Here is a 20,909-nt window from a genome sequence, read left to right as displayed (position 1 = left end):
TTTCAATACACACATGTAATACTAAAGATCCAGAGTTATTAAAGGGCCCCCTCAATACGGGTGGGCTACAATATAAGAGTACATCCAACAGAAAAGTAAACTTTAATTACATTTTCAGGAGACTGGAAAAAAAAAATGTCTGAAGAAAATTGGCTGCATATTGGAATATGTGAACAAAAACCCCCAGATAGGAAAATGCAGGATTTTCAGTCTGTAGAATTGGCTCAGGGATACTATTTAGTATCTGCAAAAAGCCACATCTTGGAAGCGTATAAAAGCCTGATAACTTGGCATGGCTAGGTGGTAAATAGCTTTATTGCTCTGCGGATTTCTAAAATGTCCTTTTGATGAAAACGGTCTAATTCCAAAAACGTGGCACGTCCTCCGCCATCAGCAGATTTAAATGACATTAGAAGAAATGCAGAAGGATCTGTAACCTGCCAATAACTGAATGGTTCACGGTGAAACTTAACTGCTCTAATTAAACTGCGGATAACATAGATATGCCCGTGTTACAGAACAGAGGAAACAACACATTTGTGCATTCACCAATGATTAACTACGAAGCCTGCCAACAACACGTAGGGTGGTAAAGGCACCGGCTCCGAAAACAAAGTCCAATCACCTGTCATACAGTGTTCAGTTCCACACTCGCGGGGTGCCGCTACATTGTCGGGCTCTCTTCACATTGTAGCATCTGATAGGCAACCTGAGGTCTTCTAGTTGTTCAGCCTGAGCCGGGCGCCGGCTGATTCATTTCAATTGCTCCCCAGTCCTACAGGAGTTAATTCTTGTGGATTTGTGTGCGGCTCCCACGTTGCTAATTACCACCCACAGCTGTCACTTTCCTATTTGAAGTATGGGATCCTGTTGTTCTGAGCCGATAATAGCTTCAGCATAGCTCCAGCGATTCCGGTCTTAGTGGTGATCCATAGATATGAAGAAGAAAACGGCACTTCTGTACTCCTCACATTTGTGCTACTGAGGAAGGTCCAATTTGGGCCGAAAACGTTCTTCAAGCACAATAAATATACTTTTTCATCACACTTTGGGAGTGCCTTGTTACTTCTTGTTTTAGTGGTGATCCAGTCTTTGGTCATCTGTACTTGCTATATTGAGCGGTGTGGAAGTTTTCCTGTTGTGCGTTTACCTCCTTTTTTCTTTATTCCCCTGTACACGTATTTGTCTGTACTTTGTGTTGGAGTGCAGTGTGTACGAGTTTTCGTTCTCCATGGTCCGTGTCATTTCTGTGGGGTTTTGTTACTCTGTTTCCGGCCCGCCCCAAGGGTGAGGGAGAGTAGAAGTAAGATCAGGGCTTGGACAGGAGTCAGGGTCACGCTGGGTGCCTAGACCTCGCTACCATCGAGCATACCTCTGGGATAAGGGACAGAGCTGGGCCTCAAGTCTGAGGGCCAACCTACGAGCCCCTGTTCTGTCATTTCTTAACCAGTGATATCACTGTGGCCAATGTGGTCACGTACCATGAATGGAGGGTCATCAAATTAGCACACCTATTGATCCTACCAGCCATGTACAATGTACAATGCAGGAGTTAAGGTGGCCTATGCATTATTCTGAACCTGAAGATTCATGTTCAAGATTTTAGACCCGGTTTCTAGTCTACAATCTTTGCATGGAAGAATGTTCCTAGAATAATTGCTCATCTTCAGTCTTTTGTAATGGAACATGTATGGCCAGTTTGTACGACCGCAGAAATGTCTGTGTGATGATCATTAACCAGACAGTTGTTCAACCAAATTATTTCTATGTACAGCCTCATTAGATAAATCTTGGCTGAACAAGCCATTTTTTGGCAAGACCAGCTGATCAGCCATTATTTATGGCAGTGCTCCAAATTTTCCATGATAAATGCTGTCTGTGGAAATAAAGAACAGCCTGTTGGATTTCAACAAGACAAATCCTTGCAATCTCAGCAGAAATAAGGAGCTGACAAACGAGACTAGAAGCATCTTACTTCTCTCTCCCCATACAGAACACGTGGCTACAATTTGTGTCCAGCAACAAGAACTCATTTTCCCATCTATTCCTAGTAACAATACTTCTATGCGTCTCTGTTCTCAGCCTTGGTCATTAGAGCAAGCAACGGTGCGTGATGAAAGACAAAGTCAAGAGGCATCAGGAACATCTTAAGTGCAGAAATGTGCGCCCTTTGTTCATCCATTTTCTATGCAATGTTTTGCTTGGTATTAACAGCATTTCTCAAGCCTGATAATGGGTGTATGAATGCCGAACTTGGACGTTGCTGCTGCCACTTGCAGTTTGTACTGTGGTGGGATCCTGTGTCCCGGTGTCAGGAGCTTTGTACCTAGTACACTCACAAGTTTTAGGCTGCTTTCACACATCCGGTTTTTGTAGTGCAGCACAATACGGCGGTTTGCGTCGGTTGCGTTTTTCCGTATAGACTTGCGCCGTATTGTGCCGCATGGCCTTGCGTTGCGTCCGTTTTTTGCCGGATGCGGTATATTTAGTCCATGCAGCGGCCGGATGGAATGTCGCCTGGCACGTTTTTTTGTGCGGCAAAAAAACCGCATTGCGGCGCGTTTTACAATGCAAGCCTATGTACAGCGGATGCGGCGTTCTGCGGCAAAAACCGCATCCGGCCGCCGGATGTGGTTTTTGCACTGCGCATGCTCAGTATCAAGCCGCATCCGTAAAAAAACAAATGGGCCGCATGGAAAAACTTATGCAACGGATCCATTTTTTTCGCCGCATCCGTTGCATAGGTTTTTGAGCAAGATTGAGCTGCACTGCAAAAACCGGAGGTGTGAAAGCAGCCTTAGTAGAACACTACAAAACGTTCTGATCCCAAGAACACATTGTGAGAAGGCCATGAGAAATGCGGCATCCAATCACCGAGCGCTGCCCATCACTACGTTCTCATCACGTTAGGAATAGAGTAATGGGGTCAGATATTGGCCACAAAACTAAGGTGCATGCAAATCTGTAACTATTTGGTGCTACGGATATTAACTATCGAGTGACTGCAGCACAAGATCACATACAGTGCAATGTATTCCTCTGGGCAGCTGCTGTAACTTACTGTTAAAGAAGGGAATTTTGTTTACTTACCGTAAATTCCTTTTCTTCTAGCTCCAATTGGGAGACCCAGACAATTGGGTGTATAGCTATTGCCTCCGGAGGCCACACAAAGTATTACACTTAAAAGTGTAAGGCCCCTCCCCTTCTGGCTATACACCCCCAGTGGGATCACTGGCTCACCAGTTTTAGTGCCAAAGCAAGAAGGAGGAAAGCCAATAACTGGTTTAAAGACCAATTCAATCCGAGGAAACATCGGAGAACTGAACCATACCACATGAACAACATGTGTACCCGAAAAAACAGAAAAACCCCGAGAAAACAGGGCGGGTGCTGGGTCTCCCAATTGGAGCTAGAAGAAAAGGAATTTACGGTAAGTAAACAAAATTCCCTTCTTCTTTTTCGCTCCTAATTGGGAGACCCAGACAATTGGGACGTCCAAAAGCAGTCCCTGGGTGGGTAAAAGAATACCTCGTGATAGGGCCGTCAAACAGCCCTTTCCTACAGGTGGGCAATCGCCGCCTGAAGGACTTATCTACCTAGGCTGGCGTCTGCCGAAGCGTAGGTATGCACCTGAAAATGCTTGGTAAAAGTATGCAGACTCAATCAGGTAGGTGCCTGACACACCTGCTGAGCCGTAGCCTGGTGCCGTAATGCCCAGGATGCACCCACGGCTCTGGTAGAATGGGCCTTCAGCCTTGAGAGAACCAGAAGCCCAGTAGAACTGTAGGTTTCAAGAATTGGTTTCTCGATCCCCCGAGCCAGGGTGGATTCAGAAGCTTGCGACTGTTTACGCCGACCAGCGACAAGGACAAAGAGTGCATCCGGGTGGCGCAGGAGCGCCATGCGGGAAGTAGAACCTGAGTGCTGTCACCAGAACCAACAGATGCAAATCCTTCTGAAATTGATGGACTGGACGAGGACACAAAGAAGGTGAGGTGATATCCTGATTGATATGAAAGTGGGATACCACCTTAGGGAGAAATTCCGGAATCGGACGCAGAACTACCCTGTCCTGGTGAAGGACCAGGAAGGGAGATTTGTATGAGAGCGTTGCTAGCTCGGAAACTCTCCTAAGAGACGAGACCGTTACTAGAAGGCCACTTCCCGAGAAAAGCGGGAAGGGAGACCTCTTTCAAAGGCTCGAAAGGCGGCATCTGGAGAGCAATTAGAACCTTGTTCAGATCCCAGGGCTCTAACGGCCGCTTGTACGGAGTGCTGAGACGACAAACTCCCCGTAGGAACGTGCGTACCTGAGGAAGTCGTTTCTGAAAAAATACAGATAGCGCTGAGACTTGTCCCTAAAGGGAACTGAGCGACAACCCTTTTTCCAACCTAGATTGCAGGAAGGAAGGAAACATAGACGATGCAACCGGCCAGGGAGAAACACCCTGCGCCGAGCACCGAGATAAGAATATCTTCCACGTCCTGTGGTCAATCTTGGCGGACGTTGGTATGCTAGCCTGTCTCATGATGGCAACCAAGTCCTGAGGTAATCCTGACGACACTAGGTTCCAGGACTCAATGCCACACCATCAGGTTGAGGGCCGTAGAATTCAAATGGAAGAATGGCCCTTGAGACAGCCAGTCTGATTGGTCTGGTAGTGCCCCCGGTTAGCCTACCGTGAGGCACCACAGAACCGGGAACAACAACATCCTCGGCCAATCTGTAGCGACGAGGATGGCGCGGCCGCAGTCGGTCCTGATCTAGCGCAGCACTCTGGGCAACAATGCCAGAGGTGGCACATAAGGTAGCTGGAACTGCGACCAATGCTGAACTAAGGCGTCTGCCGCCAGAGCTCGATGATTGTGAAACCGTGCCATGAAGCTGGCACATTGTTGTTGTGCCGTGACGCCATTAGATCGACGTCCGGCCTCTGTCAGCGGCGCCAGATCTCCTGAAACCCGTCCGGGTGAAGAGACCATACCCTTTCGGCCACACCCCGGCGACTTAGGAAGTCAGCTTCCTAGTTTTCCACGCCTGGGATGTGAACTGTGGATATGGTGGATGCCGTGTCTTCCACCCACATCAGAACCTGCCGGACTTCCTGGAAGGCTTGCCGGTTGCGCGTTCTTCCTTGGTGGTTGATGTATGCCACCGCTGTGGAGTTGTCCGACTGAAGTCGGATTTGCTTGCTGTCCAGCTGCTGTTGGAAGGTTTGTAGGGCAAGATACACTGCTCTGTGTTCAAGAACATTGATCTGAAGGGTGGACTCTTGCTGAGTCCACGTACCCTGAGCGCTGTGGTGGAGAAAAACTGCTCCCCACCCTGATAGACTCGCGTCTGTCGTAACTATCGCCCAGAATGGGGATAGGAAGGACCTTCTTTTTGACCATGAGGTGGGAAGAAGCCACCACCATAGAGATCCCTTGGCCGCCTGAGAAAGAAAGACGACTCTGTTGAGGGAGGTCGACTCCCCGTCCCATTGGCGGAGAATGTCACATTGTAGTGGACGCAGATGAAACTGCGCGAAAAGAACTGCCTCCATTGCTACCATCTTACGTAGGAAGTGCATGAGGCGTCTCAATGTGTGCGACTGGTTCTTAAAGAAGAGATTGCAGCCCGTAGTGAATGCTGTTTGTCTAGCGGAAGCTTCACTATCGCTGAGAGAGTATGAAACTCCATGCCTAGATATGTTAGCGATAGGGTCGGGGTCGGATCTGACTTCAAAAAGTTGATGATCCACCCAAAACTCTAGAGAGTCTCCAGCGCAACGTTCGGGCAGTGTCGGCATGTTTCCTAAGAGAGTGCCTTGACAAGTAGATCGTCTAAATATGGGATCACAGAGTGACCCTGAGAGTGCAGGACTGTGACTACTGCTGCCCTGACCTTGGCGAAGACCAGTGGGACTGTCGCTAGCCGGAAGGTAGAGCTACGAACAGAAGGTGTTCGTCTCCTATAACGAAGCGTAGAAACGCTAGTGCTCTGGATCAATCGGCACGTGTGGATAAGCATCCTTGATGCCGAATGATGCTAGGAAATCTCCTTGGGACATTGAGGCGATGACATGGCGGAGGGATTCCATCCGGAACCGCCTGGTGTCCACGAGCTTGCTGAGCAGTTTTAGATCCAGAACGGGACGGAACGGCCCGTTCTTATAGGCACCGCAAATAATTTGGGGTAAAAACCGTGACCTTGTTCCTGAAGAGGAACGGGGGTCATCACTCTTTCTGCCTATAGAGTGCACCCTGTTTGCAGAAGAGCAGCGGCTCGGCCGGGAGGTGGAGAAGTTCTGAAGAATCGAGTTGGAGGACGAGAAGTGAGCTCTATCCTGTACCCGTGAGACAGAATGTCTCACACCCAACGGTCATTGACCTATGGCAGCTAAATATCGCCAAGGCGGGTGAGCCTGCTACCGACCGAGGATGCGGAGAGAGGAGGCCGCAAGTCATGAGGAAGCCGCCTTGGAAGCGGGTTTTCAGACTGTCTCTTTTTTGGGCGTGACTGAGCCCGCCAAGAATCTGAGCTCCTCTGATCCTTTTGAGTCCACATTGGACGAGGAAAAATGGGACCTGCCCGAGCCTCGAAAAGACCGAAACCACGACTGCCTCCTGCTCTGTTGAGGTTTGTTGTGTCCGGGCTGAGGAAAGGATGAATCCTTACCCCTGGACTGTTTAATGGTTACATCCAAACGCTCACCAAACAGTCGGTCAGCAGAAAAAGGCAACTGGTTAAGCAACCTTTTTTGGAAGCAGAATCTGCCTTCCATTCACTTAACGAGCAGACCAGGCTCTGCTTAAAAACACGGAGCAGCGGAGGCTACTGCCGTACGGTTCGCAGAGTCTAGGGCAACCTGAATCGCGTAAGAAACAAATGCAGACATTTGAGAGGTTAAGGATGCCACCTGCGGCACAGATGTACGTGTAACCGTGTCAATCTGTGTAAGACAAGCTGAAATAGCTTGGAGTGCCCCAAGGGTGAGAATGCTGGAGCCAACGGTGCGCCGACAGTCTCATAGATGGATTTAGACCAGAGATCCATCTGTCTGTCAGTGACATCTTTAAGTGCAGCTCCATCTCCCACTGCAACTATGGATCTAGCTACAAGCCTGGAGATTGGAGGATGCCGCTTGGGACACTGGGTCCAGTCCTTGACCACGTCAGGGGGCAGGGATAACGTGTATCCTAAGCCGTTTGGAGAAGCGCATATCTGGATAAGTGTGGTGTTCCTGGACTGCCTCTCTGAAGGCAGAGTGGTCCAGAAAAATACGTGAAGCTGACTCGTCCACTGGAGGAGCTGGGTGAGAAATAACCAACATTCTATTGATGGACGCTATAAGATTATTCACTATGGCGTCACCATTAGGTGTATCCAGATTGAGAGTGGTCTCAGGATCAGAATCCTGAGCCGCTACTTCCGCCTCATTACACAGAGAGTCCTTCTGCTAGGACCCTGATGAAACCGAGGGCCGCTCATAGTGAGCCCGCTTAGGCTGTCTGGGACTGACGTCTGTGCAGAGCCGTGACTCTGGGATGCGTGTGACATTCCCGGAGCTGTTAGTTGTTCACACTGAGGGGGGCCATGGATCAATGATTCAACAGTGCCCATGTTGTGAGAGACATGTCCGGACTGCTAGGCTTCTAGTATCATAGCCATAGTCTCAGAAAATCTGTCAGTAAATACTGCAGACACCGTCCTCATCCTCTGGCCATTAGCAGAGACTCCGGCTGAGTTGGATATAATGGGGGTCTATGTAACCTGCCGGCCGTATAGCCGTACATGCTGTACCGGCTGCATAGAAAAACATGTGGTTCTGCACCTTTGTTTTACACAGAGAATATGCTGATAACTCCTCCGCACAATCCAGGAGGGTATATACAACGTGCGACCAAACAGTGCAATGTATATAGTACAAGCATATCTATAAGTGCACTTCTGCACTAGTGGGGTTAGCACCACAGGTGCTGCTTAACGCCTGTTGCAGCGATTGTGTGACTATCAGAATGCCAGGGTCTTCCACACTTGTCTCTGTATCGTACAGAAACTGACACTAATGGCTGCCGGCGTCCTTGTAGAGAAGGAAGCCGTGGGCGTGCCTGAGAAAGTGCGGGAATCCGGTTTCACAGTGCACACAGTGAGAGGGGTGGAGTATGCAAAACATACTCCAGCTCTCAGCGCTGCTGTGCTATGCAGCGTCACGCCCCTACCCTGACTGTCAGGCCTGTGGGCGGTAACGAAGGGAGACTAGGCCCAGAAGCCGGGGACTCGAGTTAATAAGCGCGGCCGGCATATCAGTGCTGGCCGGCGCGGAAGTCCCCGGCGCACCACAAATCCCAGCGGCGCCTTAAATAAAAATGGCAGCGGCGGTTAGCGCAGTAGTCACCCAATACACTAACACACCCAGCAACGCTGTGGTGTGCGATGGCACTAGTGCGGACAGCGCCGCTGTCCCTGGCGCACTAACACACCCAGCAGTGCTGCCGTGTGTCTGCGCGGTCCCCACAGGGACACAGAGTACCTCCATGTAGCAGGGCCATGTCCCTGAAGATACTCCGCTCCATGTCCAGCAGATACCAGGGGCTGTGGATGGAGCACGGTCTCAGTGCCTGGAGACCGATAGAATCCCACTTCACCCAGAGCCCTGTAAAAAGGGATGGGGAAGGAAGCAGCATGTGGGCTCCAGCCTCCGTACCCGCAATGGGTACCTCAACCTTAACAAACACCTCCGACATGAAGTGGGGTGAGAAGGGAGCATGCTGGGAGCCCTGTATGGGCCCTCTTTTCTTCCATCCGACATAGTCAGCAGCTGCTGCTGACTAAACAGTGGAGCTATGCGTGGATGTGTTGCCTCCTTCGCACAAAGCACAAAAACTGGTGAGCCAGTGATCCCACTGGGGGTGTATAGCCAGAAGGGGAGGGGCCTTACACTTTTAAGTGTAATACTTTGTGTGGCCTCCGGAGGCAATAGCTATACACCCAATTGTCTGGGTCTCCCAATTAGGAGCGAAAAAGAAATTAATTATGAGCATTACAAAAGATCTCAGCGCAGCCTTGGCCTAGAAGTGAAGCAGCTGACGGGCAGCCAGAAGCCGCACTGAGAAACAGTTCAGCGTAGGATTTAGTTTGACTGGTAATGGCCGTATGACAAAGGAAAGTTACAAAATCGCCTGATGGCTATGATTACAAAAAACAAAAAGGGTAGACATATATACATGCACTGCATCAGCACACCGCCAGAAACAATACATGAAATCCACTGCTAGCACAGATCACTGAAGATCAAAATTCGAGAATAATGTAGGATCACTTGCTTTTTTCCAGAAATAATGTAATCTACATTGATCAACATTTGAAGGTTTTTTGTAAGGGGTACACCATGCCACTAGAACAGAGTTTTACAAAAGAGCCAAAGTTTATCAACATAAACCCTTTATTTTGCCCAAAAAGAGAAGATCATAGAGAAAAGCAATAACTGCAGCACAGAGAAAGATTAGAAGTACATTTTCTGAAGGTAACAACAGTCACCAATCAGTAGGACGTGTACAGGCCTTTGCTTTGAATGACTTCAGCCCATCTGCAGCCACAGGACATCACTAGGCTCTCACACTGCTCTGGTGTGATTTTGGTCCACTCTTCTTCCAGTCTCTTCCACAGTTCTTTGACTGTTGTGGGTTTCTTGGCCATAACTTTGTCACCAAGGATTGTCCAGAGGTTTTCCATTGGGTTTAGATCAAGATTCTGGGCCATTTTATTGTTTCAAAGTTTTCTTGTTTCAAGGAACTGCTTTACCCATTTTGCTGTGTGAGAGGGGGTATTGTCATGCATGAAAATTGCTGGCTGATTGAGTGACGCATGCAAGTAAGGAACCATGTGTTGAAGAAGGTTCTGATACACACTTGCACTCGAATCTCTGCCATGTAACTGTATGAGAGGTCCAACTCCTGCTGCAGAAAAATTCCCAAAACCATGACCCTTCCTCCCCCAACTTTCACTGACTTCTTAAAAGGGAACTTGTTAGGTGCAATATGCACCCAGAACCACGAGCAGTTCTGGGTGCATGTTGCTAATCCCTGCCTAACGGTCCCTGTATACACTAGCATAAGAAGGGAATTTTGTTTACTTACCGTAAATTCCTTTTCTTCTAGCGCCAATTGGGAGACCCAGACAATTGGGTGTATAGCTTCTGCCTCCGGAGGCCACACAAAGTATTACACTTAAAAGTGTAAAGCCCCTCCCCTTCTGCCTATACACCCCCCGTGCCTCACGGGCACCTCAGTTTTGGTGCAAAAGCAAGAAGGAGGAAAGTTATAAATTGGTTTAAAGTAAATTCAATCAGAAGAAATTTCGGAGAACTGAAACCATTCAACATGAACAACATGTGTACACAAAGAACAACAGCCCGAAGGGAACAGGGGCGGGTGCTGGGTCTCCCAATTGGAGCTAGAAGAAAAGGAATTTATGGTAAGTAAACAAAATTCCCTTCTTCTTTGTCGCTCCATTGGGAGACCCAGACAATTGGGACGTCCAAAAGCAGTCCCTGGGTGGGTAAAATAATACCTCGTAATAGAGCCGTAAAAACGGCCCTTTCCTACAGGTGGGCAACTGCCGCCTGAAGGACTCGCCTACCTAGGCTGGCATCTGCCGAAGCATAGGCATGCACCTGATAGTGTTTCGTGAAAGTGTGCAGGCTCGACCAGGTAGCCGCCTGACACACCTGCTGAGCCGTAGCCTGGTGCCGCAAAGCCCAGGACGCACCCACAGCTCTGGTAGAATGGGCCTTCAGCCCTGATGGAACGGAAGCCCAGAAGAACGGTAGGCTTCGAGAATTGGTTCCTTAATCCACCGAGCCAGGGTTGATTTGGAAGCCTGTGACCCTTTACGCTGGCCAGCGACAAGGACAAAGAGTGCATCCAAGCGGCGCAGGGGCGCCGTACGAGAAATGTAGAATCTGAGTGCTCTCACTAGATCCAACAAGTGCAAATCCTTTTCACATTGGTGAACTGGATGTGGACAAAGAGAAGGTAAGGAGATATCCTGATTGAGATGAAAGGGTGACACCACCTTAGGGAGAAATTCCGGAACGGGCCGCAGAACTACCTTGTCCTGGTGAAACACCAGGAAAGGAGCTTTGCATGACAGCGCTGCTAGCTCAGACACTCTCCGAAGCGATGTGACTGCTACTAGGAAGACAACTTTCTGTGAAAGGCGTGAAAGAGAAATATCCGTCATTGGCTCGAAGGGTGGTTTCTAAAGAGCCATCAGAACCCTGTTCAGATCCCAGGGCTCTAACGGACGCTTGTAAGGAGGGACTATGTGACAAACCCCCTGCAGGAACGTGCGTACCTTTGGAAGTCTGGCTAGGCGCTTCTGAAAAAACACAGAGCGCTGAGACTTGTCCCTTAAGGGAGCCAAGCGACAAACCTTTTTCCAATCCGGATTGAAGGAAGGACAGAAAGGTAGGTAAGGCAAATGGCCAGGGAGTAAAACCCTGATCAGAGCACCAGGATAAGAAGATTCTCCACGTCCTGTGGTAGATCTTGGCGGACGTTGGTTTCCTGGCCTGCCTCATAGTGGCAATGACCTCTTGAGACAACCCTGAAGACGCTAGGACCCAGGACTCAATGGCCACACAGTCAGGTTGAGGGCCGCAGAATTCAGATGGAAAAACGGACCTTGAGATAGCAAGTCTGGTCGGTCTGGTAGTGCCCACGGTTGACCCACCGTGAGATGCCACAGATCCGGGTACCACGACCTCCTCGGCCAGTCTGGGGCGACGAGGATGGCGCGGCGGCAGTCGGACCTGATCTTGCGTAACACTCTGGGCAACAGTGCCAGAGGAGGAAACACATAAGGCAGTTGAAACTGGGACCAATCCTGCACTAATGCGTCTGCCGCCAGAGCTCTGTGATCTTGAGACCGTGCCATGAATGCCGGGACCTTGTTGTTGTGCCGTGACGCCATTAGGTCGACGTCCGGCATCCCCCAGCGGCAACAGATCTCCTGAAACACGTCCGGGTGAAGGGACCATTCCCCTGCGTCCATGCCCTGGCGACTGAGAAAATCTGCTTCCCAGTTTTCTACGCCCGGGATGTGAACTGCGGATATGGTGGATGCTGTGGCTTCCACCCACAGCAGAATCCGCCGGACTTCCTGGAAGGCTTGCCGACTGCGTGTTCCGCCTTTGTGGTTGATGTATGCCACCGCTGTGGAGTTGTCCGACTGAATTCGGATCTGTTTGCCTTTCAGCCATGGCTGGAACGCTTTTAGGGCTAGATATACTGCCCTTATCTCCAGAACATTGATCTGCAGGGAGGACTCTGGCTGAGTCCAGATACCCTGAGCTCTGTGGTGGAGAAGGACCGCTCCCCACCCTGATAGACTCGCGTCCGTCGTGACCACCGCCCAGGATGGGGGTAGGAAGGATTTCCCCTTCGACAATGAAGTGGGAAGAAGCCACCACCGAAGGGAGGCTTTGGCTGCCTGAGAAAGGGAAACGTTCCTGTCGAGGGACGTCGACTTCCTGTCCCATTTGCGGAGAATGTCCCATTGAAGTGGACGCAGATAAAACTGCGCAAAAGGAACTGCCTCCATTGCTGCCACCATCTTCCCTAGGAAGTGCATGAGGCGCCTCAAGGGGTGTGACTGGCCTTGAAGGAGAGATTGCACTCCTGTCTGTAGTGAACGCTGTTTGTCCAGCGGAAGCTTCACTATCGCTGAGAGAGTATGAAACTCCATGCCAAGATATGTCAGTGATTGGGCCGGTGTCAGATTTGACTTTGGGAAATTGATGATCCACCCGAATCTCTGGAGAGTCTCCAGAGCAATGTTCAGGCTGTGTTGGCAAGCCACTCGAGAGGGTGCCTTGACAAGCAGATCGTCTAAGTAAGGTATCACCGAGTGTCCCTGAGGGTGTAGGACTGCTACCACTGTAGCCATGACCTTGGTGAAGACCCGTGGTGCTGTCGCCAAGCCGAAAGGCAGTGCCACGAACTGAAGGTGTTCGTTTCCTATGGCGAAACGCAGGAAGCACTGATGCTCTGGTGCAATCGGTACGTGGAGATAAGCATCTTTGATGTCGATTGATGCCAGGAAGTCTCCTTGGGACATTGAGGCGATGACGGAGCGGAGCGACTCCATCCGGAACCGCCTGGTTTTCACGTGTTTGTTGAGCAGTTTTAGGTCCAGAACAGGACGGAAAGATCCGTCCTTTTTTGGCACCACAAACAGGTTGGAGTAAAAACCGTGACCCTGTTGCTGTAGAGGAACAGGGATCACCACTCCTTCTGCCTTCAAAGTGCACACCGCCTGAAGAAGAGCATCGGCTCGCTCGGGGGGCGATGTTCTGAAAAAACGAGTCGGAGGACGAGAGCTGAACTCTATCCTGTAACCGTGAGACAGAATGTCTCTCACCCAACGGTCTTGTACCTGTGGCAGCCAGGCGTCGCAAAAGCGGGAGAGCCTGCCACCGACCGAGGATGCGGTGTGAAGAGGCCGAAAGTCATGAGGAGGCCGCTTTAGAAGCGGTTCCTCCGGCGGTCTTTTTAGGACGTGACTTAGACCGCCATGAATCGGAGTTCGACTGACTCTTCTGTGGCCTGTTGGACGATGAGAATTGAGACCTGCCCGCGGGCCGAAAGGACCGAAATCTCGATTGTCCCTTCCGTTTTTGAGGTCTCTTCTGTTTGGGCTGGGGTAAGGAAGAATCCTTTCCCTTGGATTGTTTAATGATTTCATCTAATCGCTCACCAAACAGGCGGTCGCCAGAAAATGGCAACCCGGTTAAGAATTTTTTGGAAGCCGAGTCTGCCTTCCATTCACGTAGCCACATGGCCCTGCGGACCACAACCGAATTGGCGGATGCTACCGCCGTACGGCTCGTAGAGTCCAGGATAGCATTAATGGCGTAGGCCGCAAACGCCGACGCCTGAGTGGTTAATGACACCACCTGCGGAGCAGAGGCACGTGTGACTGCATTAATCTGCGAGTGACAAGCTGAGATAGCTTGGAGGGCCCATACGGCTGCGAATGCCGGAGCAAAGGACGCGCCGATAGCCTCATAGATGGATTTCAACCAGAGCTCCATCTGTCTGTCAGTGGCATCTTTGAGTGAAGCCCCATCTTCCACTGCAACTATGGATCTAGCCGCCAGTCTGGAGACTGGAGGATCCACTTTGGGACACTGAGCCCAAACCTTGACAACGTCAGGGGGGAAAGGGTAACGTGTGTCCTTAAGGCACTTAGAAAAGCGTTTATCTGGACAAGCTCGGTGCTTCTGGACTGACTCTCTGAAGTCGGAGTGATCCAGAAACGTACTCAATGTACGCTTAGGAAACCTAAAACGGAATTTCTCCTGCTGAGAAGCTGACTCCTCAATTGGAGGCGCTGGGGGAGAAAGCTCCAACACCTGATTGATGGACGCTATAAGGTCATTCACTATGGCGTCTCCCTCTGGCGTATCTAGGTTGAGAGCGGCTTCAGGATCAGAATCCTGATCTGCCACCTCCGCTTCATCGTCCAGAGAGTCCTCCTGCTGAGACCCTGAGCAGTGTGATGAAGTCGAGGGAATTTCCCAGCGAGCCCGCTTAGGTGGTCTGGGACTGCGGTCCATGTCAGAGATCTCATGTTGGGACCTATAAGACACCCCAGGAGCATTTTGCTGCTCCAACTGAGGGGGGCCTGGGGTCAATGAAACAACAGTGCCCGGGGCCTGAGTTACCGGCCTGGACTGCAAGGCTTCTAGTATCTTAGCAGACCATTTATCCATACTCTCAGACAGTTTGTCAGCAAATATTGCAAACTCTGTCCCTGTCACCTGGACAGTGGTAACAGGTGGTTCCCCTTGGGCCACCAGTGGCAGAGGCTCCGGCTGAGTAAGTGCCACAGGGGCCGAGCATTGCACACAATGAGGATCGGTGGAACCTGCCGGTAGTATAGCCGCACATGAAGTACAGGTGGCAAAGTAAGCCTGTGCTTTGGCACCCTTGCTTTTTGCGGACGACATGCTGTTGTCTCCTCTGAGTACAATGCAGGAGGGTATATAGCCAAAAATCAACAGTGCGACCGTACAGTGTAAATGTACAGCATATAAGCATATATATATATATGTACACTTCGGCGCTCAGTGGGGCCAGCACTCAGGTGCTGCTTACCGACCGCTGAAAGCGGTTGTGTGATCAACAGATTCCCTTGCCTGGGTCTCCCAGAGCCGTGCTTTCTCTCCTCTCCAGCGTCAGAGTTGCTGACAGTAATGGCTGTCGGCGTTCTGTGGGGAGGAGGGGGCCGTGGGCGTGCCCCAGAAAGTGCGGGAATCTGATGCCCCACTGTGCTGTATGAGGGGGGAGGAGAATACACAGTATGCTCCAGCCCTCAGCCTGACGTCCTGTGCAGCGTCCCGCCCTTCCCCTGACTGGCAGGCCTGGGGGCGGGAGAAAACGAAACTAGGCCGCAAAAGCCGGGGACTAAAGTTATAAGCGCGGCCGGCAAATAAGCGCGGCCAGCGCGGTAGTCCCCGGCGCACTAACACACCCAGCAGCGCTGCGGTGTGTATGGCACAAGCGCTTCATGCGCGGTCCCCCAGGGGGACACAGAGTACCTCCAGTAGCAGGGCCTTGTCCCTGACGATACCCGGCTCCTGTCCAGCAGATTCCCCAGGGGCTGCGGAGGGAGCACGGCCCCATGTGCCTGGAGACCGATTAGGATCCCACTTCACCCAGAGCCCTGCAGGGATGGGGAAGGAAAACAGCATGAGGCTCCTGCCTGTGTACCCGCAATGGGTACCTCAACCTTAACCGCACCGCCGACAAAAGTGGGGCGAGAAGGGAGCATGCTGGGGACCCTGTTATGGGTCCTCTTTTCTTCCATCCGACCTAGTCAGCAGCTGCTGCTGACTAAGATGTGGAGATATGCGTGCATGTGTGCCTCCTTCGCACAAAGCATAAAAACTGAGGTGCCCGTGAGGCACGGGGGGTGTATAGGCAGAAGGGGAGGGGCTTTACACTTTTAGGTGTAATACTTTGTGTGGCCTCCGGAGGCAGAAGCTATACACCCAATTGTCTGGGTCTCCCAATGGAGCGACAAAGAAAGGGATCTTTAGGAAAAGTATTTCTAAGGATCTTTTATTGTATGCTAATGAGCGAGGAGACTAGTCCCCTGTGTGTTCGTTCCCCTGACTAGTTGACTCCATTAGCATGTTAGTACGTTCCTGTGGGTGTGCTAACATGCTAATGAATGCGCATTGTCACAGGATGATCTCACTCACCTCTCCGCCGAGACGCTCGATTTCGGCTCAGTGCGCATGACCCCGGAGTTTAGGTCATGCTCACTATGAAGCCGGGTGTACGCGTCCTGGCTTCAAACTGAAGTAGTGTGCATGACCGGACCTCTGGGGTCATGTGCACCGAGACGAAATCCAGTGTCGCGTGACGATGGCAACGGAGAGGTGAGTGAGATCATACCTTAATGTGTATCTGTACATTAAGGTATGAGGGTCTCATATGATCTGGGACTGTCATATCATTAAGGCTTACAGGAGGGATGTGGTGCAATTACTTAAGTCGATCCTGAATTTAGAGGTCCCTCTAGAGCCTATATTGTGCCTTTTCGGGGTATCAAAAGCAGAAGATTGGTCGTGGTATGAAAATACTTTCCTGCAGAAAATGCCTATATGTTCTTCTGAAGCCTATATGAAGCCGTGGTGCATGATGCAGGCGCTCTTTGATCAAAGAATTGTAGTGCGCCTGCGCAGGACTTAAATGCCGATGCGTGTGCATGACGTAGGACGCGTCATGCACCCCGGCTTCAGAAGAAGGAGGACAATGATGGCTGAAAGTAGAGGTGCAGCACCTGGAGAATGGAGCCACCCATTTGATCAGTCTGCACTGAAACAACCATTTAGGTAAGTATTATAAAGTCATTTTTACGTTCTACCCAGTGGCCAGGGCTCTTATATACAGCGTGTTAGAATGCTGTATATAAGAGCCCAGCGGTGGTTGCCGCAGCTTATAGTCACCAAATCTAGTGACAGGTTCCCTTTAAGAACTGGGTTGCCAAATTTAAAACGGGCCACTTCAGCACCAATGACGAGGAGCTTCCTGGACGATTGAGAGTGGTTGTTGTTCTAGAGATCGTCGATGCTGTGCACAACCTCATACTGGAGAATCGACGAATTTTACCTATAGCAATAGCAGACATCATGGGGAATTTCCCGTGAACATGTTTGTGTCATTATCCATGAACAATTGGACATGAGAAAGCCATCTGCAAAGTGGGTCCCCAAATGTTTGACCACAGATCAGAGAAGCATGAGAGTGAAACCTTTCCGGTCTATTTGTCAGCGTTTCCGGACTGATAAGAACTTTCTGGATCGACTGGTCACTATGGATGAGACCTGTATTTATTTGTATGACCCTGAAAACAAGGAGCAGTCAAAAGAGAGGAGGCATAGTGATTCTCCTCATTCAAAGAAGTTCAGGGTGCAATATTCAGCCACAATGTTGATTGCGTCTGTTTTGGGCTAAGGAGGGCATGCTGCTAGTGGACTACCTTCAAAAGGGTTCCACCATCATTGCAAGGTATTACATTGAACTTTTGGACCAATTGAAGGCAGCTCTGAAGGCCAAAAGGAGCTCTGATTCCCAAAGGAATCTTGTTCCTAGAAGACGATGCCTCCGCTCACACTGCACAAGCGACCATGGCAAAACTGGCAGAGCTGGGCTTCCAGCTGGTTGATCAGCCACCTTATTCACCAGATCTAGCTCCCTCCGACTATTATCTATTTCTAAATCTGAATAAAAAACCTCAAGGTTACAAAACTTCACACCATTTCTGATGCCATGGCTGCTACGGATGCCTGGTTTGAGGCACAACTGAAATCCTATGTTTTTTGCTAGGCTTACAGAACTAGGAATACCAATGTAAGAAGTGTGTTGTCATCAGTGGAGAGTATGTGGAAGAAATGTAAAGTTTCATCATCCTATCTCGTTTCTTTCTGTGTAAAGCCAAAGACTTATCAGCAGCCCCTCAAAATAGTGACTTAATTGTTTGTAGCTTATTATTAAATATGTACTTTTATTTAAACTGGTTGTGCCATATCTAACACATATCTAATTGTGGAAATTCTCATTTCAAGATCTATTGATTAAAATGTATTTTGTTATACATTTTAATCAAAAGATCTTTAAATGAGAATTTCCACAATTAGATGTGTTCTAGCAAAATGTTCCTGTGCTGAGATAATCTTATATATGTGCCCCTGCTATGTACTAAGGGGCACTTCTCACATAGCGAGATCGCTGCTGAGATCGCTGCTGAGTCACGGTTTTTGTGACGCAGCAGTGACCTCATTAGCGACCTCGCTGTGTGTGACACTGAGCAGCGATCTGGCCCGTGCTGTGAAATCGCTGCTCGTTACACACTGCTCTGGTTCATTTTTTAGACGTTGTTCTCCCGCTGTGAAGCACACATCGCTGTGTTTGACAGCGAGAGAGCAACGATTTGAATGTGCAGAGAGCAGGAGCCAGCTTCTGACAGCCTGCGGTAAAGCTGTAAAAGCCCTTTGCTTGGTTACCCGATATTTACCTTGGTTACTAGCGTCCTCCACTCTCAGGATGCCAGCGGCGGCTCCCTGCTCCCTGCACACGTAGCCGAAGTACACATCGGGTTAATAAGCAAAGCGGTTTGCTTATTAACCCGATGTGTACTCTGGTTAGGAGTGCAGGAAGCCAGCGCTAAGCGGTGTGCGCTGGTAACCAAGGTAAATATCGGGTAACCAAGCACTTGGTTACCCGATATTTACCTTAGTTACCAAGCACAGCATCGCTTCCACGCGTCACTGCTGGCTGGGGGCTGGTTTCTGGTGAGATCTGCCTGATTGACAGCTCACCAGCAACCATGTAGCGACGCACCAGCGATCCTGACCATGTCCGATCGCTGGTGGGATCGCTGGAGCGTCGTTAAAGTGTGACGGCACCCTAAGTAATGACTGCCTGACCGGCTTATTATTCCATTATTTACTGATTAAAGTACTTTGTGGAAGAACCCTTCTAATTAAACTTTACTTTTGTTTGTTTTTTTAGCTTGACAATCCAGGTGTGGGGTTTTTTTATCCAGATGTTTTAGCATAATTCCTCATTTGCGACTGTTCAAAATCTTGGAAAATATTTATACAATTGCACTCCTGTACTCTAGTGGACAACAAAATCTGCCTAATCTTCAGCTGTGCAAAAGAAACTACGACATTTATAAATGAGGGGGCAAATCGTTGCTCTGAAAAGGGCCCTTCTGAACTTGTCCAATGTGCCGTTCCCTATTTTCAAGAGTTTAGTGCAAAATGGAAATGGAGACCTCAAGACATAAAAAAAGTCTCTTAAAATAATTTGCAAATGATGGATCTGCTCCTTCGTGTTTTTAGCGAGCTGGTTAATAGATATGTGTGCAGAGATGAGCTACAAGGAAAGATTGCCATCAAGATAGTACTAAAAAAACAGCAATGCTGATAATTTACCATGTCCTTTTGTCCATCACTAGATCCATGATCATTCGCCTGTATATGCTCAGCACAGACTTGCAGGCCTCCACTTGCTCCTCCAGCAGCAAAGGAACTTCTGGACAAGGCTCCAGCAGAAACACATTGGCGGAGTTAGTCAAGAACACCTGAGAAGACATAAGGCCTAGGGTTACCATTAATAAAAGATTTTATATTAGCGCTCTTACATCACAACCTAACGACTCTCCCACTTCCTCCTCCTCCCATCTCCTTGTGGTTTGTAGACCGACGTTTCACCACAAACAATACAAATGTGTTTCCTAATATCCGGGATATGTGGTAAGACGGGTTACCCAACAACATACTGGTAATAAAGAACAGTATAGGAAATCTTAGCTTCAAGGGAATGACATTTTTCTTTAATTAACGAATATTAATTATAAAAGAATTTACCGTATTTTTCAGACTATAAGACGCACTTTTTTTCCCCAAAATGGTGGGAGAATGTGGGGGGGTGCGTCTGATAGTCTGAATGTGGCTGCGGGGAATGAGGGTGCTGCGGTGGAGTGGGTCATCGGTGGCACGAGAAGGCTGTAGCAGCGCCTGCCGTGACCACGTGGGCCCACTCATTTCATATTCACGCCCATCCTCCCGCCCATCATCCCTCAGCGCTGACAGGTGGGCGGGGGATGCGCGCATAATTAACAACCAGCCCGCGTGATCACCCCTGGCAACTACAGCCTGGAGTGATCATGCACAGCTGTATTCACTGCTCCTCGCGCATCATCATCAGCGCGGGGCACAGTGAATAAGTACAGTATACTCACCGGTCACTGTTGTCTGCAGCATCGCGATGTCCTCTTGTCTGCCAGCCAGCTGATCTGTGTAGAGAACAGTGAGCACAGCGACGACATTATCCCTGTGCGTGCCGCCAGTCTCCCCACAGGTCAGCTGACAGGCAGACAGGAAGAGGAGCGATGCTGCAGACAACGGTGACGACTCCACACAGGTCAGCGGTGCTGTTGCTGACACAGACAGGAGGAGGAACAGTGCTGCATGGAGCGAGGAAAGGTGAGTATAAACGTTTATTTTTTTTGTGTGACAACAGGATACAGGCCATATACCAAGATGTGGGTATATAGCAGGATGGAGGTAAATAGCAGGATGGATAGGGGACATATCAGGATGGATGGGGGTATATAGCAAAATGGGGGCATATATCAGGATGGGGGCGTATAGCAGGATGGCGGTGTATAGCAGGATGGCGGTGTATAGCAGGATGGCGGTGTATAGCAGGATGGCGGTGTATAGCAGGATGGCGGTGTATAGCAGGATGGCGGTGTATAGCAGGATGGCGGTGTATAGCAGGATGGCGGTGTATAGCAGGATGGCAGTGTATAGCAGGATGGCAGTGTATAGCAGGATGGC

At 49.8% G+C, this 20,909-nt stretch overlaps 1 protein-coding gene across 4 annotated transcripts in view; it reads right to left on the bottom strand.

The window, feature by feature from the left end:
• LOC142296126 (ral GTPase-activating protein subunit alpha-2-like) overlaps nucleotides 1–20,909 on the bottom strand; it is a 487,199-nt gene that overhangs the window by 334,966 nt on the left and 131,324 nt on the right. For all 4 annotated transcript variants that reach the window (XR_012751590.1, XM_075339383.1, XM_075339384.1 and 1 more), the window contains exon 13: nucleotides 19,500–19,648. Coding sequence is in view for 3 of the 4 variants with exons in the window: in XM_075339383.1 (XP_075195498.1) it covers nucleotides 19,500–19,648 (149 nt within the window). In the remaining variant the exon portion in view is untranslated. The remainder of the gene's footprint in view (nucleotides 1–19,499; nucleotides 19,649–20,909) is intronic.

Source organism: Anomaloglossus baeobatrachus, chromosome 3 (genome assembly GCF_048569485.1).
Source record: "Anomaloglossus baeobatrachus isolate aAnoBae1 chromosome 3, aAnoBae1.hap1, whole genome shotgun sequence".
Taxonomy (NCBI): Eukaryota; Metazoa; Chordata; class Amphibia; order Anura; family Aromobatidae; genus Anomaloglossus; species Anomaloglossus baeobatrachus.
This window is presented reverse-complemented; position numbering and strand designations above follow the sequence as displayed.